Consider the following 27,877-nt stretch of genomic DNA (forward strand, 5'->3'; position numbering starts at 1 on the left):
AATTAACAATTTAACATTTAGGGGCAGGGCCTAAACCGATATAGAGAAACCTACTGGAATGAACTTTATGAACTCTTCAGATACAGAGATGTAGTCCATTATCTCACACCACAGGAGCCCCCTGTTGGAGCTCAACCTGAGATTGTGTTTCAGGATCAGAATGCTTTGGATGTGGGGAGTGATTTATTTTATTTCCTATATTTATACCCCACCCTTCTCCCCCAAAGGGGGACTCAATGATGTCAATGAGTTTCAAGATGGCAATGGTTTGGTCAATGATATTGATGCAGAGAATGACTAGGAGATCCCTGTTCAAAGTCTAGTTTCCCATGAGAATGTCCCTGAAGGGTGTGGGGATAATGGTGTGCTCCCTGGATTGCTACCAGAGAGTTCCCATGATTTGGAGCTTGAAAAGCTCAGCACCAAGTGCAGAAATTAATGAGCAAATAGATAGATGGGAGGAGATCAGTCAAAACAGAAAAGCTGAACAGTGGCTTCAGCGTTCTGCCAGGCTCCGAGAGAAAAAGATAAGAGATTCTTAGGTAAAGCAAAACCAATTTCTGAGTGCTTGTGACATAGCTAACAAGGAGATAAAAGTCCCAAGTACAGGATATGTAGTCAGATGAAGCATTGTTTGGAATCAAGTCAAGATCTTGTCCTTGTTTCATGGAAGCTTTGCTTGAAAGACTCATGTTTAAATGCCTTTTGTTTCATGGTTTTGATTCTTGGATTCTATGACTTTATATTCATGCCTTGGACTTATGTTTCCCGGTTTCTTGGATTTTATTAGAGAAGTTTTGAGTTTGTTTTCATGGACTTTGCTGGACTATTTTCCCTGGACTACTTTGTTCCTGCTTATCTTCTTACCTAATTGGATTTACCTATTTCTTTAAAGTGCTTTTTACTTTACTGCTTTTTAATTATCTTCAATAAAATGATTGTTTTCCTACTCAACTGTGTGGTGTTTAAATTCAGAGGGCTTTTCCTGTTCTGGAGTGCAACACCCCCAGAGGCACAATGGGTTAAACCTTTGTGCCAGCTGGACTATTGACCGACAGGTTGGCGGTTTGAATCCAAGGAGAGCGGTTGAGTTCCCTTTGTCAGCTCCAGCTCCCCATGCGGGGACATGAGAGAAGCCTCCCACAGGATGGTAAAACACCAAACATCCGGATGTCCCCTGGGCGACGTCCTTGCAGACAGCTAATTCTCTCACACCAGAAGCAACCTGCAGTTTCTCAAGTCACTCATAACGCACGCACACACATCTCACACCATTCAAGGTGCTACCAATATTGATTCAGGAACATTTTATCTCAAAGTATACCAAGACAGATTTTCTGTGGCAATCAATATTTATTTGAGCCCATGTACACTAATCAATGCATAAAGGCAATATTTGTCTTTATTGTTATTTTAGTACAGCACAGTCAGTATTGAGGTGGGGGAAAATTCACAGTGAAGGAAGGTTGACTAAAACCAATGTAAACCATTGTAGTGTTTTTGTTCTTGCTTTGGCTTGGAGTGCAAGGTGTTTAATAGCTTTGATCTGGTCATTACTAAGCTTTAAGATTACAAGCTTTTTTCTATACATAATAATTCAAGAGTCATTTCCATCAGAAGCAAGGGAACTTATTTCCAAGTCAATATACATAGAATTGAAATATAAATATATAAATAATACATGGGAATAACAACCTAAACCCTAAGTCCAATGCAGTTATGTGTCCTACAAAAATCTATGTCCTCCTGCTTACTTTACATTGTGATTAACATAGATCAAAGTAGATGGGAAAGTAAAAGCCTAACCATATCTAACATACCTAGGTTTTGTTAGCTTTCGCTAATTAACACCCATATCTGGCTTAAAGAATTCTAGAATCAAAGGGAGGAGATGAGTCAAATCGTCTCCATTTGCTCTCTCTGAAATTTGCTCCCATAAATTGCTATTAATCCTGGAAAAGAAGTTCCATTTGCTACTTGATCTCAACACCTTCTCAGACAAAATGGACAAGTTAAATGCAATTTTGGTACAATTTGGTTTTTCAAAAAACCAGAATCAGTCCCAATTTAGGGAATCCTTTACGCATTACAACGACTTTTTAGATCAAGTCCTATTCACCCACCCCTATACTGTTCGACTTTGCAATTTCTACCAAACACAATTGAGGGAATTGTTCCAGTTTCCTAGTTTGCAGTAATTTTGGCACTTTAAGGAAGTGTGGAAACTATAATACAACAGCAGCAGGATGAAAATTCCAAACCAAGTGTTGTTCTTTTCAGTTAATATCTTGTGATGAATGAATCAAAGTCAAGTTTTGGGATCTCCCTTTCGTTAGAAAAATTTGCCTCCTCGATTTTGGAGCTTGGGCTTCCAACGTTGGCCAGCCAGTTCATCCTGTACGAAGAGAATAAGGATAGGTGACTTAGATAGTATTTTAGACACACTTTTAGAAAGTATATTATGACACATAGACTTCACTAGCCATCATGGCTACATGCTGGTTGAGAGATATAGAGGGTGAAATCGTGTTTGCATGTAGTTTGCAGCGTACATCAGGAGAAATTCTCAGGATTGCACAACATTGTGGTTAAGTCAACTCAAAACAGTCTTCAACTCATGGTAAGGCCGTCCTTTTTAAGAAGCAGGGAACTACCATTTTTAGCCAGAATAAAGCACTTTCAAAGTGTACTGAGCTGGTGCAACAGGTCAAAAGCACTGCTGTAGATGGAAGTGGAATGGATGTGCATGTTGGGCATCACTTTCAACTGCTTCATTTCCCCATTCCACTTACAGCAAGTAGCCTGAGATTGGCCACAAGCTTGGGGAAGCGAAGCGGTTGAAAGTGATGCCCAAAACGCATGTCCACTCCACTTCCAACTTTCATCTTGTTTGCTTCCTTTATCAAAATAAACACATAAATCAAGTATCTACAAAGCTCTGCAGATCATTCAAGGCACTGATGGGGATTTCGATTTTTGATGAGGTATTTCATTACTGTTTGCAATTTTCAAAGATCCCAGCTCATGTATGCTCATAAATGACAAAACAAGATTTGACAGTCATAAATACACCTATCCCTTGCAGAAGACACAAACTTGGAAAAGGTCTGGAATTGCAGCATACATCTTTATTTTTAATGAATGTTTGAAATATTTGTAGGAACATTGCTTGTGTACCTCGATAATGCAGATATAATTAACTGTGCAACTGCAAACTCGTGTAAGAGATTAATAATAATAATAATAACAACAACAACAACAACAACTTTATTTTTGTACTCCACTTCTATCTCCCTGAAAGGACTCGGGTAGCTTATATGGGAACAAGCCCAAGTTTCAACATAGTTAAAATATAATAACAAAATTCATACAAATATTTTACTTGTAAATGTATGTCTACTTAAATAAAATTAAAAATTAAATAAATTCATAAAAACATTTCAAACAATATAAAACAACCACAGAATACAATACATAGTGAACTTCTAGCAACCTTCAATTGTTTGAATAGTGCACAGTACTGAGTTTGGGTGGGTGACTGGTGCAAATCACTTGCCAAAGGATAGGGTTGATGGATAAAGTGATGAAGGAAAATGACAGGGTTAGGATCTAGGAAGTAGTATAAGGAGAGCACTATGTCTCTAAAGGGGGCAATGGTAATGTGTAAGATCTGATTATGGCTCAAATTGGGAGCCAGAAATTTTGAGGAACTATCTAGTCAAAGGCACAGTGGAACATCTACATCTTTAGATCCTTCCGAAAGGTGGACAAGGTGGGTGCCAGTCTAATCTCCCTGGGGAGAGAGTTCCAGAGCTGGGGGGGGAGGTACCACCAAGAAGGCCCCCTCTCTCATCCCCACCAGCCGTGTTTGTGACGGAAGTGGGAGCGAGAGAAGGGCCTCTCCAGAAGATCTTAGGGATCACATAGGTTCATAGGGAAAGATGCTGTCATGAAGATAAGCTGGTCCTGAACCATGCAGGGCTTTATAGGTGTTAACCTGCACCTTGAATTGAGACTGGAAACTTATTGGCAGCCAGTGGAGCTGTTTGAACAGGGGGATTGGCAGCTCCCTGTAGTTTGCTCCGGTTATTAACCTGGCCACTGATCTTTGTACTAGCTGCAGTTTCCGGGTCGTCTTCAGGGGCAGCCCCACGTAGAGTACATTGCAGTAATCCAGTCTCGAGGTAACTCATGTGTGGACCACCATTGTCAAGTCAGACTTTTAGAGGTACGGTCGCAGCTGGCGCACAAGTCTCAGTTGCACAAAAACCCTCCCAGCCACCGCCGACACCTGAGCATCAAGTGTTGAGTCCAGGAGGACCCCTAGATGAAGCTACATGATTGTGAATTCTCAGAGTTGTGCAATCCTTCCAGAAATGGGAAGAAGAGAGGCAATGCACAGGTTGGGAGGAGTTGCACCTGAGCTTTTGCAGTAAGCTAAAAGTGTTTTCAGCTTACTGAAAGCTCTTGCAGCAAGGACTGGTATGGTAAGAAGAGTGACTATCCTGCATGCTCCAGCTCTCAACAAAATAGATTTGCAATGCCAAAACTCATTTTTAAGACCCTGAACAGTAAAGTCCTCAGTTTTACACATGTAACCCCTATGAAAGTAGTTGAACAATTAAAAATAGTTGTATTAAGCTCAAGTTTGCGAGAGCACAATGGTGCATAGAATGTACTGCACATGGTTGTTCATTGCACATGTATGTGGATGTACACTGCATGTGCTTGCTCATATGTGAGGTTTTTACTGACTATACAGAACACATGCAAATTTAGTTGTACAACATCACAATATAGTCGTGAGGTGACATCACAGAACTCTTACATATTTCTGTGAGATACAGTTATGCTCTTTCTCAGTATATGATATTAATTGTGGAGCTGGAGTCCAGAAATGTCCCTTTTCCAACTCTGCATAATATTTACCCTATTGTAACGCTCTCTGCGTAATGCTCTCTGGTTTGAAGTGTGTTCCCTCACACTTTAAACCAAGCCAAGGAATGCAAATTGGCCAAGCAGAACATTCAGACATATGTCTCTTCTTCTCAGAGGACCTTGCAGAAGCAACAGTCAGACTTATGCAGGCTTATGGTGCCTCCAGATGCAGTACAATCAATATAAACTACTATCAATATAAAGACACTGGCCAAGATCAAAGTCTCCAAGCATATGTCTCTGCCAGTGTGTTAACAGTGGTTTTAAAATGGGTTGGAGGCACATCTACTCCTCCTCCTCTTCCTCCTCACCTGCTTCTTCCCTAAGTATACAACAATAGTCAACTGTCAACAATAGTCAATAGTCAACAATACTCAATGACCAGGGCTTCATCCCCTGGTCATTGATCAATTGGATCAGTGGTTCTGAACCTGTGGGTCCCCAAGTGTTTTGGCCTTCAACTCCCAGAAATCCTAACAGCTGGGAAACTGCCTTTTTCTATAGATTAGTTATTATGACTTCTTTGTGTTCTGTATGTTGGCATTGAATTTTTGCCATTAGTATGTTGTAAACCGCCCTGAATCCCCCCAGGGGTAAGAAAGGCTATATATAAATACAGTAAATAAAATGAATAATAAATATTCCACACTGGCTCCATACTTTGTAATTAATTTACATTAATTAACCTCAAATGCTGCCTAAGATGAAGAAACGAATCTGCTATGGACATTACAACGTTCTGGACAAGATGTTTCAAAACAAGTCTTATGTCCCTGCAGCATGCCCAGCGCCATACAGAATGCTTCACGGCTAAATTCAGATTTCGCCCCTATTATCTTCACTTCTACTCAGACATATTCTGGCTTAGCCTCTCACAAGCTGGTATCCTCCTGATATATTACACCACATATTATCCCAGTCACTATGACCAATGCTGTCTAGAAATGAAGCCAGAAAGAGTTTAACACATCTGGAGTCAACCAGGTCTGGGAAGCCTGGTTTGCAACAAATTAAACCTCAGGATACCTCCTCTCAGTAGAGGCTAGTGGTTTAGTGAGCTAGTGAATCAGTCAGGGCTTTAGTCCGAACTTTAAAGGAGTTATCCAAGATACTGACCTAGTATGGTAACACAGCCCAGCACTTGGGATTTGTGTTGTTGCTGTGTGCCTTCAAATCATTCCCAAGTAATGGCAGCCCGAAGGTGAACCTATCAAAGTATTTTCTTCTTGCCTTCTTCTGAGGCTGAGACAGTGCAACTAGCCTAGTGGTTCTCAACCTTCCTAATGCTGATGACTTAACACAGTTCCTCATGTTGTGGTGACCCCCAACCATAACATTATTTTCGTTGCTACTTTCATAACTGTAATTTTGCAATTGTTATGAACCATAATGTAAATACCTGATATGCAGGATGTATTTTCATTCACTGAATCAAATTTGGCACAAATACCAGATACCCCCAAATTTGAATACTGGTGAGGTTGATTTTGCCGTTTGGGAGTTGTAGTTGCTGGGATTTATAGTTCACCTACAATCAAAGAGCATTCTGAACTCCATCAACAATGGAATTGAACCAAACTTGACACACAAAACTCCTGCAACCCATAGGAAAAAAATGGGTTTGACCTTGAGTTGTGGAGTTGTAGTTCACCTACATCCAGAGAGCACTGTGGACTCAAACAGTGATGGATCTGGACCAACTTGGCATGGATATTCAAAATGCCCAAATGTGGACACTGGTGGAGTTTGGGCCAGAGGCTGGATGGCCATCTGTCAGGGGTGATTTGAATGCAGTACTCCTGGTTCTTGGCAGGGGGTTGGACTGGATGGCCCATGAGGTCTCTTCCAACTCTTTAATTCTATGATTGGGGGAAACAGACCTTGACATTTGGGAGTTGTAGTTGCTGGGATTTATAGTTCACCTACAATCACAGAGATTCTGAACCCCACGAACAATAAAATTGGCCCAAACTTCCCACACAGAACCCCCATGCCCAACATAAAATACTGTGTTTTCTGATGGTATTTGGTGACCCCTCTGGCTCCCCCTCATGACCCCCCCCCCCCAGGAGTCCTGACCAGGTTGAGAAACGCTGAACTAGCCAACCATCACGCAGTGAGTTTCATGGCTAACTGGAGGTCATGGTTCAATACCAAACCAATATACCATGCACTTGTTCCTCCTTTAAAATTCAGACTCGAACCTGGAGTGGATTCACTGTGGCAGTGATACCTGAGCCATCAGGCTCTATGTAGAAGTCTGCACCAGCATCTTAATGCAGTAACTTAATCCAGCATTTAATGGCCACTTAATGTAAGAACTGCTGTAATAAGCAACTATTTTTATAATAGTGGGTTGTCTATAGCTCTATAACAGAACAGAGATTTTGCATGCATAAGCTTTCAAGTTCAATCTGCAGTTTAAAAGATTTAAGACTCCAGGGCTACAGAGACTTCTATCTGAGACTCAAATGTGCTTGGTAGCCAGAGTGGCTGATGCTGGACAACCTCAGAATGGTGTGCATGCTGCATTGCTAACACCAGCGGCAAAGTTCCCACTGGTTTTAGTACAGCTGGGTTGAAATCTGTGTGCATTATACATAATGGATTGTTATGAGGTAACAAAATCAAAACCTGGAACAAAATAAATCATTTAGCTTGATGTGAAATAGGAGGGTCATGAACTCTCAAGTTCCAGAAAGCCAATGGGATTAAAAAGCATGCTATTAAACTGAGCAACAGGCATTAAAATCATAGGCAATATCAGAATTCTGCCCTTAAAAGTCATTAATGCTTTATTTTATGACATAAACTACTTTCTGTCTCTCTCTCTCTCTCACACACACACACATACATGTACACTCATCTGCTTTGCTTTCATTACTTGCACATTTTGTAATTGTTTTTGTTCCTAGAGAACTCTTGCAGGTTGAACATCCCTTATCTGGAATTCCAAAACAAAATATTCCAAAAATCCAAAATTGGCCACCTTTTATGGCTGAGATAGTGACATGTTTCAATTCTGATGGCTTAATGCACATAAACTGCTTTCTACTCTCTCTCTCGCTATCTATCTATCTATCTATCTATCTATCTATCTATCTATCATGTTAGTTTGTGGGATTAACATAACTCAAAAACCACTGAACGATTTGACACCAAATTTGAACACAATATACCTCTCAGGCCAACAAGTGACCACCACTCAAAAAAATGCCAAAAAACCCAGTGACAACACAACTCCAACTCCAAAAGGCTGTTAGGAAGGTTGTTAGGAATTGTGGGAGTTGGAGTCCAAAACACCTGGAACGCCCAAGTTTGCCCCTACGTGGTCTACACCGTGAAATTATTCCACATTATTGGGCCATGGTAGTTTTCAAAGTGTTCCGGTTTTTAAAACCATTTGTGGGGGAGGATTTGAGGCTTTGGTTGAACTGGTGGTAACTTAGGACTGCAAAAATGGACTTCTGGGCTATGGATGATTTCTACATCACACTGTGCCCACCTCTTGTTGTTGGATTGCAAATTCCAGTATCTGTCACAATGGGCTATGCTGAGTAAGGATGGCATGATGGCCAACAATACCTGGACAGATCTACTTTCCTTATTTTGGTTGTATTAAGTTGGGGCTGGTAGAGAAATCCACCTTCTTAATTTCTTGAAGACATCTCAGCTACTTATTATTATGGGCTGGTCCTGGCATGGGAGCATGGGGAATGAACTCAAGCCCACTGGTCCATCTAATTCAGTGCTGACAATTGTGACTGGCAACATCTCTTTAGGGTTTCAGGCAGGATTCTTTCCTAGCCCAACCTGGAGATGTCCTAGCCCAACCTGGAGAAGGTCCTCTGGGACCTCCTCATGGTAAACATATGCTTTGTCACTGGCCTTACGTCTATTCACCATTTAAATAAGCTTTCTCCAATGACACAAAACAGTTATGGTAAATGGTGTAAGGTGTGTGTGTTTGTGTATTCAACTCACAACCAATCAGTATACTACAGGGATGCTGACGACAATGGCATCTGTCACAAAAGCGTCACACCAAGAACAGATGGGCTGGTTGCTCATTCTGAAGCCAGGCTATCTGTCCTTCCATTTGTACCTTCTCCCTACCCCAGAATCTTGGTTTTTACTTTGGATTTCAGAGATGAACCGTAACCTTTCCTAGCACTCCTCTTAGGGCAACACATGTCATGTTAAGAGAAACATGAAAGGGAAGGAATGGAATTGACAAAAGTTGTTCCCTGATGGAGGAAGCTTGCCTGTTGAAGCAGAATGCATCCATCTGCGGATGCTCTAAAAGTCAAATTCTGCCTGACTCGGCTGCCATGGAAACCACATGCACCCATTTGGCTAGAAACAGCTAGGCTGGTGTAAAGGTTTTAATGCCTCCCGTTTGTAAAAGATCATGAAAACCCATCAGAGGTTAGAAATCAGAGTGAATAAAACATGGATCTACAGCAGGAGATAGAGGGTAAAGAGGAAGGTCTATGGCTACATCAACAGATGATTTGGTTGAGATTAGCAAAGTCTTGGGACTTTTTTGTCACAGTCCAATACCACAAAACTTTGGAATAGGGAAGGGGAGTGTCTCCTTACCTACTCCTAACTCAATCCAGGTTGTAGAGCTTCCTCTTTTGGACCACAGGAGGCCTGGAGAAGTCATACAAGCCCCAGCCCCTGGCATGGAGACATTCGTCAATGTACCAATTGGGAAGCTTTGACAACTGTGCTCCATGATTATTGATGCCAGTCTAGTACATTTCCCAACATTTGGCCCCTCCAGATGCTTTGGATGTTGGCTCCTAGAAATCTTAACCGACATAGCTGGTCAACAGATATTCTGGGAGTTGAGGTCCAAAACATGTCGAGTGGCAAAAGTTTAACATAGGCATGGGCAAACTTGGGCCCTCCAAGTGTTTTGGACTTCAGCTCCCACAATTCCTAACAGTCAGTGGTTTAAACTATACTAGCATATATACCTGACGTGGCCTGGGTGATGTTGGGACCACTGTCTGCCCACTTTCTTCCTTCTCCAGCTCTGAGAGGGCCTACATCACAATGTTGCTACGACAATACTATTTCATCCCTTCTCCTCATACACATGCCACATTTTTTTCAAAGATGGTCATACTTTGGCATATATGTATGATAATGTGCACAGAATGGAGATAAATAAAGTAATAATTTTATAATGTTAAGAGCATACATGGTTCTCTGTGGCATTCAATAAAGTTTTATCAAGTGCCCAAACTGGACTAAGAGACAATTGGAGAGAAGCAGAACTTCAGCTGCCAACTTGCCGTCCTTTGAATAAAGCTCTCTTGTAGCCTTCAAGCAGTTGGTTGTTGAGATGGGTAGCCAAATTTGCCTCTACCATGAAAGTTTTGAATGAAAATATGGGGTGCAGAGAGTGTGAAAACACTTCCAATGTATTGTCGAAGGCTTTCATGGCTGGAATCACTGGATTGTTGTAGGTTTTTTCGGGCTATATGGCCATGGTCTAGAGGCATTTTCTCCTGACGTTTCACCTGCATCTGAAGATGCTTGCCATAGATGCAGGCGAAACGTCAGGAGAAAATGCCTCTAGACCATGGCCATATAGCCCGAAAAAACCTACAACAACCCACTTCCAATGTATCTTTCCACGCACCTAGATCTGCTCCTGGACAAGAAAGAACAGCTAAATAGAGGATGAAATGCATTGGCCCAAGATTATCAAGATTATATATGTATACAATATATTATATTATTAGTACAGCTCAACATCAGTAATATATTAATGCTATAATATATTATATTAATATAAGTTTGAATAGCAGTAAAGTGCAACAGCTCTTGGTCTGTGACCTTTTGCTCCAAAATCTTATGAATAAAGGTCTCTAGAATCCATAAATTTGTAGTATATAAAAATAAGTGCAAGGTGAAGGCACCCTCTCCCTCTCGATGTAGCCCAGGCCCATAGACCAGTCTTCCCAAGTTGTCTTCAAAGATGACAGGTATTGAGGGAGCCACAATGGAGGGCGGTTCTGAATGCAGCTGGTGGCAATGGTACGGCCAAGAGACCAATATCCAAAAAGAGTATGAATATTTGTATAGATCTGGAGTGAACCACTATGTTGAGATCCATTTCTTCTACAGTCCCTCCCAAAATGGTGATAGGAAATGAATGCACAATAAGGTGGGACCAATTCTCCTTGCAGTGCACTGGCCAAATTCATCAAGCAAAGCTATTCTCAAAATGAACAAAGCCACATTGTACTTACCTTTTATACAAATATAAATATTATAAACACCGAGCCTCTTGGGAGGGGAAAAAGAGGAGAAACTGCAACTCTTTGCTAATTTAGCTGAATATACGAGGCTTCAAAACTGCACTTTTTAGGAATTAAACAGTCAAAGCCTGAGCTGGATGAAAAAAAAACTGTCAGATTTGGTTTCTCCCACACTTTACATATCAAGATCTTTGATCCTTCGGGATGTCATCTCTATATGACAACATTTCCCAGACTTGGCAAACTCTTATTAAAAACAAACTGAAATAGGGGAAGTAAAATGTATGGCTCCCACGAATTCTAGTTTTGGGGGAAGGCAGTGTGTAAATAGAAGAGATCAAATAAGCACATATATGTACAGTATATTCTGTTTTCCTGAGTTGCCGACAAAGAAAGAGAAAGAGCATTCCAGTGCCATGATGCACGAAATGAGTTCAATGCCATTGTGTGTACGCGTGTGTGTGTGCGCGTGTGTATGTGTGTGCGTGCGTGCGTGCGTGCGTGTGTGTGTGTGTGTATATATATATATATATATATATATATGATTGATTCCCATTGCCAAAAAATAGGTGTATTTGAAGATTTTGTCATGTGTAAAGCACAATGCCTACTGCAGGTTATTATCTGTCATCAGTTACTTAAATTGTGTAACTAAGTTGAGTTGAGTTGGGCCTCTGTGCCCTAGGGTGAGCAAATTATGTACTGAGATCCTAGATCTTGCTTGCTCTACACTTAAATATTGGAATGTAAAGCTATATCCTGTCTGAATGCATCTCCCTTTACGAACCACTGCGGAAACTAAGATCTTTTGGGGAGGCCCTGCTCTCTGTCCCGCCACCATCACAGGCGCATTTGGCGGGGACAAGAGACAGGGTCTTCTCAGTGATTGCCCCCTGGTTATGGAACTCCCTTCCTGGCAATATTAGATCCGCCCCCTCCCTCCTGTAGTGATGGTGAATGATGGTGAAGAAAGGATGGTGAAGACCTTGCTGTGGGACCAAGCCTTTGGGGTAGTACCAGGGGCGGCTCAACCCATTACGCAAAGTAAGCATTTGCAGTATAGTTGATTTTGCCCAGGGGCGCACTTGAGGCACTCTTGGGGGAAAATAGACCTTGACATATGCGAGTTGTAGTTACTGGGATGTATAGTTCACCTAAATCAAAGAGCATTCTGAACTCCACCAGTGATGGAATTGAACCAAATATGGCACACAGAACTCTCACGACGAACAGAAAATATATATCAGTGATTGGTTGGGGGGGGGGGGGCAAAATGCTGTTTGCTTACCATTGAAAATTACCCTTCGTTGCCCCTGGGCAGTACAAAAGGCAAAATTGTGTTCTGAGATGGCTTTAAGCAACTTTTAATGTGAATATAAGTGATTTTAATGTTTGTATATATTTATGGTTTTATGTCCCGGTCCTGAATGTTTGCCATATATATGTTGTGCTTCGCCCTGAGTCCCCTGCGCGGTGAGAAGGGTGGAATATAAATGTTTTAAATAAATAAATAAATATCACTGAACACTAAAGTTATAATCACCTATGCCATTGTATTCCCTATTTCTATGTATGGTTGTGAATGCTGGACAGTAAAAAAAAAAGCTGATACAGTAGAGTCTCACTTATCCAACATAAACGGGCCAGCAGAGCATTGGATAAGCGAAAATGTTGTATAATAAGACAAGATTAAGGAAAAGCCTATGGAACATCAAATTATGTTATGATTTTACAACTTAAGCACCAAAACATCATGTTTTACAACAAATCGTCAGAAAAAGCAGTTCAGTACACGATAACGTTATGTAGTAATTATTGTATTTATGAATTTAGCACCAAAACATTGTAACATATTAAAACAGCTGTGGATCCGGGCAGGAGGCAAACTGCATTGGATAATACAGAATGTTGGATGAGCAAAGGTTGGATAAGCGAGACTCTGCTGTATGAAGAAAATTAACTAATCTGAGCTGTAGCTCTGGAGGAGCATTCTGGGGATACAATGGACTGTCAAAAAAGACAAATACAGTAAGTACATCTTAGAACAAATGAGGTCCGAAGGCTCCCTAAAACTCAAGATGACTAAACTGTGGCTGTTGTATCTTGGTCATATGATGAAAAGAGATGACATATTAGAAAAGACAGAATGCTTTGCAAACTGGAGAGGAATATGAAGAGAGGAAGGCCACATTCCACATGGACAGACTTCATTAAGGAAACCATAACTTTGAATCTGCAAGATCTGTGCAGGTTTGTTGATTACATGGTAATGTATGATTCCTATGTAGACGACCCTAGTGGCACAATGGGTTAAACCCTTATGTCGGCAGGACTGAAGACTGACAAGTTGCAGATTTGAATCTAGGGAGAGTGTGGATGAGCACCCTCTGTCAGCTCCAGCTCCCCATGCGGGGACATGAGAGAAGCCTCCCACAAGGATGGTAAAATATCAAAACATCCGGGCATCCCCTGGGCAACGTCCTTGTAGATGGCAAATTTTCTCACACCAGAAGCAACTTGCAGTTTCTCAAGTTGCTCCTGACATGAAAAAAAAATGTAGAAAATTTTAAAGAACTCACGGGGCAAAGACTCTGCATTTGAGGTTTTGACTGAAATGGACCCTAGGGAAGGCTGAGCAAAGGAAGATAGATTCTTTTGAACTGTGGTGTTGGAGGAAAGTGCTGAGAGTGCCTTGGACTGCGAGAAGATTCAACCAATCCATACTTCAGGAAATAAAGCCCAATTGCTCATTGGAGGGAAGGATATTAGAGGCAAAGATGAAGTACTTTGGCCACATCATGAGAGGACAGGAAAGCTTAGAGAAGACAATTATGCTGAGAAAAATGGAAGGAAAAAGGAAGAGGGGCCGACCAAGGGCAAGATGGATAGATGGCATCCTTGAAGTGACTGGACTGACCTTGAAGGAGCTGGGGGTGGTGACGGCTGACAGGGAGCTCTGGTGTGGGCTGGTCCATGAGGTCAAGAAGAGTCGGAAGTGACTAAATGAATAAACAACTGCAAATGTGTTTCATGTACGACAATGGCAAGCAAAGGCTTTTTTTGGTAGCCTTCAAAGTTCAAAGTCCTTCTGTCCCTAAAAGTTTCCTAAGAGCAAGCACTGACATTTTCTGTGCACTTTTTGGACCCCTGGGCCATTTCAGATCCAGGAAAGGCCTTTTCAAAAACCATTTCCTATTGTTAGAAAAGACCTTCCCTGGGTCTAAAATGGTGCAGGAGAGTTCCAAAACATAGTGAAAGATGCTCCCCGTACCAATTAAAGGACATTTCCCAGTATTTTCAAAATGGTCCAGTATGGGGACTGCTTTCCAAGTCTCCTGGAAGCCTAAAGTAAACCCCTTTAGTGTAAAAAAGCTTCCTTCTCCAGCATGAAATGTGCCTTTGATAAAAGATCAACCGAAGTACACACTCAACAAGCCAAAAATACAAAATAATGGAAATATTTTACACTTCCTGCCATTATCCTTCTGAATCCCATGTTCTTTTGCACCATGTTAGAACAAATGATGCAGCGTGTGATTTACTATTTAAATTAAATACATCAGACAGCATTTGTCAAGTAAAGGCTCCCCTTCTCAGGCTGCAAACCTGCCTACGATTAGAAGAAGCCAAGTCCTCCCACAGGTTTCAGCAGAAATTATGTGTTTATTACTTTGGAGGAGTGTAGCCTGAAGACTGAAACATTTCCCCATAGTTAAAAACATTTGTATTTTGCAGCTTCTACCAACTATTATTTTAGCAATGCCTGCAGGAAAATGTGGACTTCTCTCTCATCCTCCATGTAAATAGAAGGAGATGCTTCAGATTAATCTATACTCCATTAAACATATAGCCTTTCCCATAAGAAATGATCATAGAATCATAGACTCATACAATCCTTGAGTTAGAAGAGACTTCATGGGCCATCCAGTCCAACCCCCTGCCAAGAAGCAGGAAAATCACATCCAAAGCACCCCTGACAGATGGCCATCCAGCCTCTGTTTAGGAGCCTCCAAAGAAGGAGCCTCCACCACACTCCGGGGCAGAGAGTTCCACCGATGAACAGATCTCACAGTCAGGAAGTTCTTCCTAATGTCCAGGTGGAATCTCCTTTCCTGCATTTTAAAGCCATTGTTCCATTGCATCCTAGCAGAAAACAAGCTTGCTCCATGACTTCCCCTCACATATTTATACATGGCCCTCATCACGTCTCTTCTCAGCCTTCTCTTCTGCAAGCTAAACATGCCCTGCTCTTTAAGCCGCTCCTCATAGGGCTTGTTCTCCAGACCCTTGATAATTCAAATCTGGACAGAAACAGATGTCACTAGGAGAAAGAGATACACCATTCGCTTTGTATGATTATATTATAAGCACAAACAAAAATACCACCCCAAGCTCTGTAACCAGAATTCAGAGAAATGGAATATTTATTTGATTTGGGTTAATGCAGATGCAAGACAGAGATGGCTGGTGCCTTCCATGTAAGTGGGGTGGTGAATCTATTCCAAGGTTTTAGTGTGACCTTTATGCAAAATCTCCAAGGTGCTGAAATTATTTTATGGGATAAGGATTAGAGCTCTTAAAAACTACTTTAAACTTCAGACAAAAACTTTGGGCAGACCCACCATCCTACTTCCAATGGAACCCACCAGCCATCAATGGGTTCAAATGATTTAATTTTGTTGGGTGGTTGGCCTTTTTTAATAGCTTGGGGGAATATCAGGTTTTGCTGATTCTAAATAACTGTCTTTCGATGTCATATGCACACATTATTTTATACATACGGTTGTACTTCTTCTCATTATGCAATGCACACATTAGGTTCACAGTAGCATAAGAGAAGTTCAGCCAATGTAACTATGGTAAGACTCCCTTAGCAGAAGAATCTGTATACAGTACATGTGCTTGGAATGCTGGGACTGGAAATCCAGTAATTTAATGGTGTTTGGTTGAATTCACAGTTTCAGGTAACCATGGTCTGGCCAGGAATGTATTTCCCACCAGTACAGGGTCTTTCTGCATTTCACAATAGGTAGCATATTCTTATATGGTGCATAACTATTCACTAGTGGCTTTAGTGTACCATTTGCTTCAGTGGGGTTGTGGAGACAACCATTCTTCACCTCTCCACAAAAGTCAACATTGACACTGAAATATAACACCGCCTGAGCTCTGTGAGTGCAGCATTTTTCCGAATGAAGCACAAAGTGTTTGAGGATCGGGACATCCATAGGGATGCCAAGGTGCTTCTTTATAAAGCTATTGTCCTCCCAACCCTGCTATATGCCTGTGAAACGTGGACTATCTACAGACATCACATGCAACTCCTGGAATGATTCCAACAGTGTTGCCTCTGAAAAATCCTGCAAATCTCTTGGGAAGAAAGGCTGTCAGCGTGCTGGAAGAAGCAAAGACCACCAACATTGAAGCAATGGTCCTCTGGACGAATGCCCGATCACCGTCTCCCAAAGCAGTTGCTCTACTCCGAACTCAAGAATGAAAAACGGAATGTTGGAAGACAGGAAAAGAGATTTAAAGATGGGCTCAAAGCCAACCTTAAAAACTCTGGCATAGACACTGAGAACTGGGAAGCCCTGGCCCTTGAGCGCTCCAGCTGGAGGTCAGCTGCGACCAGCAGTGCTGTAGAATTTGAAGAGGCACGAATGGAGGGTGAAAGAGAGAAATGTGCCAAGAGGAAGGCATGTCAAGCTAACCCCAAACGGGACCGCCTTCCACCTGGTAACCGATGTCCTCACTGCGGGAGAAGATGCAGGTCAAGGATAGGGCTCCACAGCCACCTATGTACCCACCACCAGTACATCAACCTTTGAGGACAATCTTACTCGGACAACGAGGGATTGCCTAAGTAAGTAAGTAAGTAAGTAACACTCAATGGGGCAATAAGCAGGCATACTGGAATATACAAAATTGGTTATATAATGTCAAGTTTTCAGCAGAAAGGTAGTGTGGCACCATATGAGTGGAAGCACAATGTAGCCAGTAAAATCCTAGTCCATGTAAGATTTGCCCTGATGAAACAAATGCGACAGGTTAACCGTAACCTACTGCTTTAATTAGTGCTTTGTGTCGACTAACATCAGTCAGAGCAGAACCACTGAGTTCAAAATCACAATATGGTTCATGCATCCCACATGGTTCAAACATCATCCATTTTTTATAACTTTCTTTAGCTGTAGGCCATTATCACAAGGCTAAACTTAGAAGGGTTGTTGCGCCATATTCCTGGCCATACGCTTATATAATCCTCTTTTGTGAGTAGTAGTGCAGTCCTATAGATGCTTACTGGAAAGGAAGTCTCATTGGGTTCCTCCCAGGTCAATGTGTACAGTCTGTAGATAGCAAGTGCTACCTTCTTCTGATTCCTCATACTAGCTTGGAAACTTGCATAGGTGGTTAAGGCCCATTAGCTCTACTATCTGCCATCAGGTAAAGATGAAAATGGTTAGACTTGATCACTGTTACAGATTGGCATAACCTTCTATGACCTCCTGAGGGCATGGTTGGATAATCCTATGAACTTTAACACTGACCCCACATCACTGGCCCCTTCTACACAGCTGTATAAAATCCACATTGAACTGGATTATATGGTAGTGTGGACTCAGATAGTCCAGTTCGAAGTAGATATTGTTGATTATCTGCCTTGATATTCTGGAGTATAAGGCTGTGTGGAAGGGCCTTAGAGTTGGTGAAAGGCATTGTTTGCAGTGCTTCAAGTGTAGTCTAGATCCAATGTCGGCTGGGTTCAGTGGGTGCAGGTAAACCACACCTTCCATATGCAAGTCCCATTGTCCATGGTTTATCCTCCTTCAAACTGCACCAGGATATAGAATGGGTTGTAGGGGCTCTGTGGGCCAAGTTTGGTCTTGAGCAGTCATTGGTGTGTGTCGCAGTGGTCTTAGGAAGTGAGTGAAGGTATTACAAGTCCCATTGTCCATGGTCCATCCTCCTCCAAACTGCACCGGGATGTAGAGTGGGCCATGGGGGCTCTGTGTGCCAAGTTTGGTCATGATCCATCATTGGTGGAGGTCGCAGTGGTCTGTGGGATCCAAAGTGATTGAAAGCACTGTAAATTCCATCATGCATGGTCCATCCTCCTCTAAACTGCACCAGAGTGTAAAGTGGGTCATGGGGGTTCTGTGTGCCAAGTTTGGTCCAAGTCCTTCATTCATGGGGGTCACAGTGGCCAGTGGAAGTGGGAGCCAATCAGAAACCTGCCATACACACACACAGACACACACACACAAACATTCATTTTCATTATATGTATAGATTGTTGTTCTTATAGGCCAGGAGTTTTTGGAAGCAAAAGTGTAAGCTCCTTGGGTTCTTAAAGTTTTATTGTTCTGTAGCTCTTTTGTTGTCCAAGGATATAGACTAAGAGCAATTCCACACAGCCATATAACCCAGAATATCAAGGCAGAAAATCCCACAATATCTGTTTTGAACTGGGTTATCTGACAATCCACACTACCATATATCCCAGTTCAAAGCAGATATTGTGGGATGATTTTCTGCCTTGATATTCTGAATTATATGGCTGTGTGGAAGGGCTCTGTCTGTGAAAGGTCCCACACTGTGTAAAATTTGGACAGGTTATCTATATTTATTCTAGGAAATTCTAACAAACCCGGCCTAGTAAGGAAGGAATCATCTTCAAACATTATAGATGTTACTCTGTGGCTTTGGGATCTTGCCGCAAGACAACGGCTGGAACAACAAGTAGCCCAGACTGTTTTTACCATAGTTTCATTCTATAGAATCCTAGGAGTTATAGTTTTGCAGGCTAGTACCTCACCAGACTACAAATCCCAGGAATGCACCTATGACAGTGTGAAGACAATGTGGTGCTTCTTCCATTCCAGCTTTAGCATTCCATCATGGAAAAGCTGTACCCTTGTGCTCAGGGAACAAAGGATCCAATGTGATGCTTCTTATATAATGCTAACATCCCATCATGATTTATTCAGTATATCAATAAATAATGCTCCAGGAAACTGCAGACGATGATATGAGTCTGACAGATTAAATGTGGACCACTAGACAGATTCTGGTGGATTTTATGAACCGTTGGTTATAGCATTTAAGGGAGGCAGCAGATTTCCAATTGGATTGAAAACATGGAGCTCGACCTTTTAAGCAACTTGGTTGGTCCCTGTGGAAGTCTTTATTCTGTTTCCTCTTCTTTTTTTAAACAAATACCCCTTTTGATCTGAAATCAAAATCACCTGAAGCCTAACCCTACCAAGACACAAATGTGTGCTTTCCATCTATGTAATTGTGAAGACAACAGGAAGCTGAAGGTTACCTGGGAAGGCCAAAAGCTTGAACACTGTTCCCATCCTAAATATATTGCCATCACCTTAGACCAAATGCTAACATTTAGGAAACATTGTGTGATCACCAAGAACAAAGTAGCTGCACACAATAATATCCTGCGGAAATGTACTAATAGCGCATTGGGTGCAGATCCAAAATTAATAAGAACATCAGCCCTGGCCTTGTCCTACTTGACTGCTGAGTGTATGCTTGTCCTGTCTGGCATAAATCTACCCACGCGAAGCAGGTGAATATAGCACTACGTGAGACAAGTAGAATAATCACAGGATAACTTAAACCTACACCTGTTCATAAACTCTATAAGCCAGCTGGCATTGCCCCACTGATGTGTGACAGGAAGTTGCTGCCAAGTGCTAGTAAACTAAGGCTGAACATTGTGAAAGCCACCCACTATATGGCTATCAGCCTCCTCCCAGTAGACTTAAATCAAGGAAAGGTTTCATGAGAACCACCACTCCTCTTAATGTTCCTCCATCAACAGCAAGAATATCCCTGTGGGCAGCAAAATCAGGCAATTCCAACTGGATGGGCCCCAACAAGGGTCTTCCTCCAGGGGCAAACCAAGAATGGGCAACTTGGAAATCCCTGAATAGACTCAGAAGTGGAGTTGGCAGATCAAAAGACAACCTGGCAAAATGGCACTACCTAGAAGAATCCTTCATCTTGTGCGACTGTGGAACAGAACAAATAACTCCACATCTGTATGCTTGCCCACAATGCCCTGCCTCATGCACAGAGGAAGAATTGTTTAAGGATACATACAATGTGGTCACTGTTGCCCATTTTTGGTCTAAAACAATCTAGCAGCTTGTGGTCTCTTTATTTTATCAATTTTAGATAAACTATTTTATGCACTACCTTTGACACAAAATAAATAAATCTGAAATTGAAAAGTCTGCATTTTTCCCTTACAAAATAACAGATGCTTCAGCATGTTTGCATCAGCACACTAGGTGTTATTATTATTATTTATTTTATTTATTTCAAATATTGTACCGCTTTTCTCTACCCACAAATATTCTTGAATGCTGTATATTCAAGTTCTAGTGGTGGTCTTTATCATCATATTCTAGGAAAGAACCTAGGACCCATGGGCCTTTAAAAACTGTAGCTTATTCTGTGTTGGTCATAAGAAATTAGGTAACTCTAAAACAGTGGTTCTCAACCTGTGGGTCCCCAGGTGTTTTGGCCTACAACTCCCAGAAATCCCAGCCAGTTTACCAGCTGTTAGGATTTCTGGGAGTTGAAGGCCAAAACATCTGGGGACAAACAGGTTGAGAACCACTGCTCTAAAATAAATGAGTGTACCATAACATCTCACTACCCTGATAGGTAACTTTTCTTCTGGACAATACTCCATTGACAGGACACAATATGAAGGAGAATGGATTTCCATTGCCAAGAGGGTCAGCAAAGCTGTATTATAACCCCATCTTCTGTATATACATAGCATATCACAGAGAGAACAGGAGTAGACTCAGCAGAAAGGGTATGAATTTAAAATATGTAAATAATACTATGGAACTGGGAGAAAACAGCAAAGGCTTGAAACAGATGTTTGTTGTTTATTTGTTCAGTCACTTCCGACTCTTTTGACCTCATAGACCAGCCCACGCCAGTGCTCCCTGTCAGCCATGGCCACCCCCAGCTCCTTCAAAGTCAAGCCAGTCACTTCAAGGATACCACCCCTCCATCTTGCCTTTGGTTGGCCCCTCTTCCTTTTTCCTTCCATTTTCCCCAGCATCATTGTCTTCTCCAAGCCCTCCTGTCTTCTCATTATGTGGCCAAAGTGCTTCATCTTTGCCTCTAATATCCTTCCCTCCAGTGAAAAAGCTACCAATGAAAAACGGCAAAAGAGGAGTTGAATATTAGGAAATTAAAAAAATCATGGCCACACATGATTTACACAATTTTGATGTGGACGATGAAGATGTGAAAATAGCTTGAGCTTTCCTATATTTTGGCTCAATCATAAATCAAAACAGAGACTATTGTCAAAAAATCAGGAGAAGGCTAAGACGTGGAAAGCAGCCAGGAAGGAATTAGATAAGATCTTCCAATGTAAAGCTATGTCATAAAAAAACAAAGTCAAAATAATCTACAGCATGATAGCATTTCTGATTTTGGTGTATGGATGGATGTTAAAGCTGAACAGCAAAGAAAATGATAAAAAGAGTAGCAACTTATCGTTAATGAAGTGCTAGAGGAAGGTCTTGCAGATATCATGCACTGCCAAAAAGTCAAATAAGCAAGTCCTAGCATAAATGAACTCTTGAGCTCTCATAAGAAGCCAGAATGACTAAACTTGAGGCAGACTAAGGTCCCTTCTCTGATTTGAAATGGATTATATGACAGAGAATACTCATATAATCCAGTTCAAAGCAGATAATGTGGATTATCTGATTTGATAATCTGGATTGGATGGCATTGTAGAAGGGGCCTCCCCTGACGATCTTAAACTCCGATGTAGAGGGAGATACGTTTGGACAAGTAAGCTGGGCTGGAACCATATAGGGCTTTATAGGCCAAGACCAGCACTTTGAATTGTGCTCAGAAGTGGACCGGCATGTGAATTTTGCTTCCAGGAGAATTCCTAGGAGTGTGATTTAAGCATCAAAATCAGGCAGTGGGGGTTATTGTCAAAGCTCATTTTAAGTGCCTTTTTTGCTGTTGTTTCATTTACTTATGTGGGAGGGAGGGCTGTATGATTCTCATTCTGAATCACCATTAGCAATAGCATGCATGCATATTGCATTTGAAACATGAACTCTTAAATTCAACCGCTTCATTTAACTGTATTGCAGACAAGGATTTCTTCCTTTACAATATCTATATGACCAAAGATATCCTTCCTTCCTTCCTTCCCTCCCTCCCTCCCTCCCTCCCTCCTTTTTCTTTTTCTCCCATCCATCCACCCTTTCCTTGAAGACAATAAAAGGAATTTAAAATGGTTCTGATTTAATTTTTCAAAAGCAATCTTTTCTGGCTACGGACTCGGCACAGGAAGTTACAGTTCTGCCCAAATATTTCCAAGCTGAGCTGGAACCCCCTGAAAAGTAAGAGTTTGTTGAAGTGTGTGCTGACAGATCCTTCGCTTTGGTGGCAGAAAAGGTTTTGCTCTGATGACATCATCTCCCTTTGTCCCCACGGGGAGGCACGGCCCTTTATTCATGCAACATTTCTTCTTTGAGCTGAAAGAAAAGAACTTCAGAAGATTCTGAGTGCAATATGAATTATTGCTCTTTTACAAGAGACAGGATGGAGAAAGAGAAAGGGTGGGAGGAAAACTGGGAGGGAGGGAGATCACACTGGGCTAAGTATTGTATCTTAGCTGGAACATACTCAGCTAACCTTATATCTTTAAACTCCAAATTTAAACTTTTATTTATTTATATTTCAAACGTATATGCCGCCACTCCCCTAGGGCTTGGAGCGATTTACAAGAACAAACTAAAATCTAATACAAATTATACAACATATCAAAGATCAAAAGCCTGTCGAAACAAATATGTCTTACAAGCCCTGCAGAAAGCTGATAAATCTCACAAGGCACGGATTTCTGGTGGCAGAGTGTCCCATAACAATGGTGCCACTACTGTAAAGGCTCTGCGTCTGGTTGCTGTTAGATGCAAGGTTTTAAAACTGGGGACTTCCAATAAATCTTGGTCCTCAGAGCGGAGGGATCTCTGGGGTTGGTAGGGGGTGAGGCGGTCCCTCAGGTACATCGGCCCCAGACCGTATAAGGCCTTAAAGGTAAGTACCATCACTTTAAAAGTGATCCGATGCTCAATTGGTAACCAATGCAGTTGCAATAAAATTGGTGTTATATGGCATCTCATCAGAGCTCTCGCAAGAAGCCGAGCAGCTGCATTTTGTACCAACTTGTGCTTCCGGATCACCAGAAGAGGAAGGCCAATGTAGAGGGCGTTACAGTAGTCCAGTCTTGAGATGACTGTGACCTGGATCACTGTAGCTAGGTCATCCCTGGATAGAAGGGAGCCAGCCATCTAGCCTGCTGCAGATGAAAAAAAAGCGGTTCTGCTAACGGCGGAGACCTGAGCCTCCATTGTCAGCAGAAGGTCCAAAAGGACTCCCAGACTCTTTACCAATTATGACAGGCGTAACGCCTCGCCATACAAGGTAGGCAGCTGGATATCTCCACTGCCCAGTCGACCCAGCTACAGAATCTCTGTTTTTGCCAGGTTCATCCTCAACCTGCTGGCACGCAGCCATCCAGTAACGGCCTCAAGGCATTGATGAAAACTTCTTATAGCCTGCTCTAGTACCTCCTTATGGATACTTCAAGGGACCCCAAAATACACATGAAGCTCACCCTTATAGAAAGATTTCTGGACTAATAACTATGGAGGCACCTCTTTTGTTTATTTATCCCTATCATGTATTTACCATTTAAACTGTTATGGCTCCATCCAGGGAAAGTGGGGAGGAATGATATTTCTCTTCCCTTTGGAAGATGAAATCTCCGAGGCGCCTTCCACACAGCTGAATAAAATCCCACATTATCTGCTTTGAACTCTGAGTGTGCTTTGAACTCTGAGTGTGGACTCAGATAACCCAGTTCAAAGCAGATATTGTCGATTTTCTGCCTTGACATTCTGGATTATTTGGCTGTGTGGAAGGGCTCCTACTGAATGATTTATGGTGAGATACCTTTCCTCCAGTCCATGTACCCGATCTTGCCCAACACGCACCTCCTAACATTCACACTATTGCACTGATAAATCATGGTTTTTATTTTGAGTGACATGAAAACAGCCAATATGGCGTAGTAATTTAAATTCCAAGATAAATACTTATAATTCTCTTCTGGAACACTCTAGATCTGTATTTCAAGGAAGGTCACTTCAACTCCCTAGCACAAAATTACAAAACTCAATTATAGTGGTATGAGCTCAATACAATTTGTAATTCAATCACACACTGTATGTGTGTGCTCACACTCTCAGAGTGGTGTCTGGTGCCTCCCATATCAGTGGCAGGACAGAGAATTTCAAGGAAAGACAATCTAGGTCAGTGGTTCTCAACCTGTGGTTCCCCAGGTGTTTTGGCCTACAACTCCCAGAAATCCCAGCTAATTTACCAGCTGTTAGGATTTCTGGGATTTGAAGGCCAAAACATTTGGGGAGCTACAGGTTAAGAACCATTGATCTAGATGCTTATTGAGTTTACAGGAGCTATCCATGGTGCTGAAACTATTGAGAAATAGGGTTCAGCACTTTGGAGAGTACAGGCTGGATTCAAATAGTCTGGAATAGATTCACTGCCCTCATTTACATGTCCCGGAGGCACATTGACTATTTTTGTTTGTTTGTTTGTTTTTCGTTTGCTTCTCAACTTCCTCCCAAGGTGTAGCACATCTTGTTTTGGCAGGACACAAGACTCAATGAAAAAATGGGGGAGGGGGATGATTTTTATCAATTTCTTTCCACAGTGCTCCTGGATTGTGTGATTTTAAATAACTGTTTTAATTGATATGTTTTAATGATGCAATTTTAATGTATATGTTGTTTTATGCTGATATGTGTAATATGGTTAAGGTTCTTAATTTATGGTATATGTCACTGTCTAGAAATTATGTTTTGGTTTATACATGTATGTACTGCATTAAATTTTGCCACTATTATGTTGGAAACCACTTTGAGTCCCCTCAGGGGTGAGAAGAGCGATATATAAATGCAGTTATATACACACACACACACACACACACATGTATATATATATATATTCTGAAAAAAATGGGTTGTTGTAGGTTTTTTCGGGCTATATGGCCATGTTCGAGAAGCATTCTCTCCTGACATTTCACCTGCATCTATGGCAAGCATCCTCAGAGGTAGTGAGGAAAAATGCCTCAATGAGAAGGATTATAAGATTGGCAAAGCTGAAGGAGGTAGGAAAAGAGTGAAATCACACCACACGTGGATTGATTCAATAATGGCAGCCCATCCCTGAGTTTGCAAGAAGGCAACAGCCTCCCTTAAGTTGACATCAATATGATGTCAAATAACAACAACTGCAAAATCATGGTGGCAATACCATTAAAACTACAGCAGGAGAGGAATACTTCCTTTATATCCCACTTGTGGGAGTTCAAGAGGGTTGGATCTGTACTGGCATATAATCCAATTTCAGAATGCAGGTTAACTGCATTATATTGAGTTATATGGCAGTGTAAACTCATATAATCCAGTTCAATGCAATTAACAAGCCTTCTGAAACTGGACTACATGGCAATGTAGATAGAGCCAAGGTCTCTACTTGGCCAGCATCAAAAGCATGTCACTGGAGTCAATGAATCTGGGTGTGGTACAGAATCAAATGTTTTCTATAGTGCCGGGGTTCTTTGAGTGCATCTAAGTTCTTGCAACCATAAGCTAATGCTGGATGAACCATAAATAAAAGCTGGATGAAAAATGCGCATGCATCCTGTACAGGGTTTCCTCCTCCTACAACCATAATTCTGATTAATGCATGTCTGCATTCTCTCCTCCCCGAAACAATCAAAATCTATAAATAATATATGTCTCCCTCAGTGGCTCCAACTGACAGAACCTTACCTACAAAATGTGTAAAAAGATCTAATAGTATGGAAAAGATGCTAGTATTTGCTAATGCCCTCTTCTTGCAGCGTTAATTGAAAGACTTTTCTGATTCTGGGAAGTGAATTCTTGACAGGCACTAACCACTCCATCTCAGGGGCGTCTAAGGTTCTTCATTTAATCATCTGTAGCTTAAATAAAGCAACCTTTGCAGGGCTTCGATCTAACTGCCTGCACAAAGAAATCAAATATGTATATGGGCACAAAGAAGAAACACTCTTTTGCATCCAGACAAAGGCCGCTCACGTGATTACAGCAGGGAGTTGGCAGGGCCTGATCCAATTAAATATTAATAGCTATCACTTTCTTCCTTTTCTTTAAAGCAGCTGTAAAAAAATGGAAATGAAAGCACCAGGATGTGGAAGAGGATTTAACGCCTAGAGAGCTTGGGGGAAAATACCCAACATGTATGTATATTTTAATTGACTCAAGGTAAGCATTGTTTTCTGTCCCAAGCCATCATTTTGCAGGTCTTGTGATCTGCGAAAAATTGGAAGCATTTGGGGTGAATGTAGAGAAGGGGAGAGAAATCTCCAAAATATATGAGTACAGAACAATACCAGCCCCACACTTGTAAATCAGGGCCCAGGTCCAGACAGTACCTTTTCCCAGGAGCTTCCACAGCAAACAGGAGGGTGGTCAGATGCCCTTCCCTGTAAATGCTGAAGCAATTGCTACAAAAGGCAAAAACCACAAGATTTCCAGGTGCGGGAATATCATGGGTTTGAGCCGAATATCCGGATCTTCGCATGTCTGTATGTCACTTTAATCAGAAATCACTGGAGTTTTTGTTTGGATTTGTTCCTGCATTTTAGCTGTTTGTTCCTGATTGGTTAGTTCCTAAAAAGAAGGTGACACTTGAGTAGAAGGCAAAAACTTCGTGAAACTTCATTTCCTCTGGCCAGGACAAACTTGTGGCCCCCTAGTCAATGTTAAACATCTTTTCACAAGAAGAGCAATCAGGAACAGCTATGTATAACTCAGGAACAGCACCCTGTTTTTTGATGTCATAAATATGCAACCAAATCTGTCTGGTTGCCCTGACACGACAAATAAATATAGCCAGGCTCTAAAAAGTGCCAATAAGAACAAAGTTCTGTTCCTGATTTGAAAGTATGTGTTCCTGTTTGATTGTGCAGTACTGACTTGAGCAGAAGTGGTCGTACTCCGTAAAGTTTGTTTGTGTTGCAGATACTTCATGAAACAGGAGCCCCCGGAGGCGCAGTGGGTTAAACCCCTGTGCCAGCAGGACTGAAAACCGACAGATCACAGGTTCGAATCTGGGGAGAGGTGGATGAGCTCCCTCTATCAGCTCCAGCTCCTCATGCGGAGACATGAGAGAAGCCTCCCACAAGGATGATAAAACATCAAAAATCATCCAGGCGTCCCATGGGCAACGTCCTTGCAGACGGCCAATTCTCTCACACCAGAAGCGACTTGCAGTTTCTCAGGTCGCTCCTGACACGACAAAAAAAAAACTTCATGAAACATCTGGAAAGCACAATTTATCTAGCCAGGACAAAGAATGGAAATTTTGCAGTGATTCTCCACATATATACATATCCGCATCTTGACGTTTTTTTAAAAACTGCCAAAGTTTCTGATGGAAGTCCCACAGCAGCCATCTTGGGAGCCTCTAAATCTTGCAACAAAGCATCAAGTCTGGACAATGGAGGTAGAAATCCT

General features: G+C 41.7%; 1 protein-coding gene across 2 annotated transcripts in view; it reads right to left on the bottom strand.

Moving 5' to 3' along the window:
- Nucleotides 1–1,333: 1,333 nt before the first annotated feature.
- Nucleotides 1,334–27,877, bottom strand: part of ACYP2 (acylphosphatase 2) — a 94,710-nt gene continuing 68,166 nt past the window's right edge. For both annotated transcript variants that reach the window (XM_060754561.2, XM_067462947.1), the window contains one exon: nucleotides 1,334–2,395. In XM_060754561.2, coding sequence (XP_060610544.2) covers nucleotides 2,281–2,395 — 115 coding nt within the window. In that variant the 3' untranslated portion in view covers nucleotides 1,334–2,280. The remainder of the gene's footprint in view (nucleotides 2,396–27,877) is intronic.

Source organism: Anolis sagrei, chromosome 1 (genome assembly GCF_037176765.1).
Source record: "Anolis sagrei isolate rAnoSag1 chromosome 1, rAnoSag1.mat, whole genome shotgun sequence".
Lineage (NCBI taxonomy): Eukaryota > Metazoa > Chordata > Lepidosauria > Squamata > Dactyloidae > Anolis > Anolis sagrei.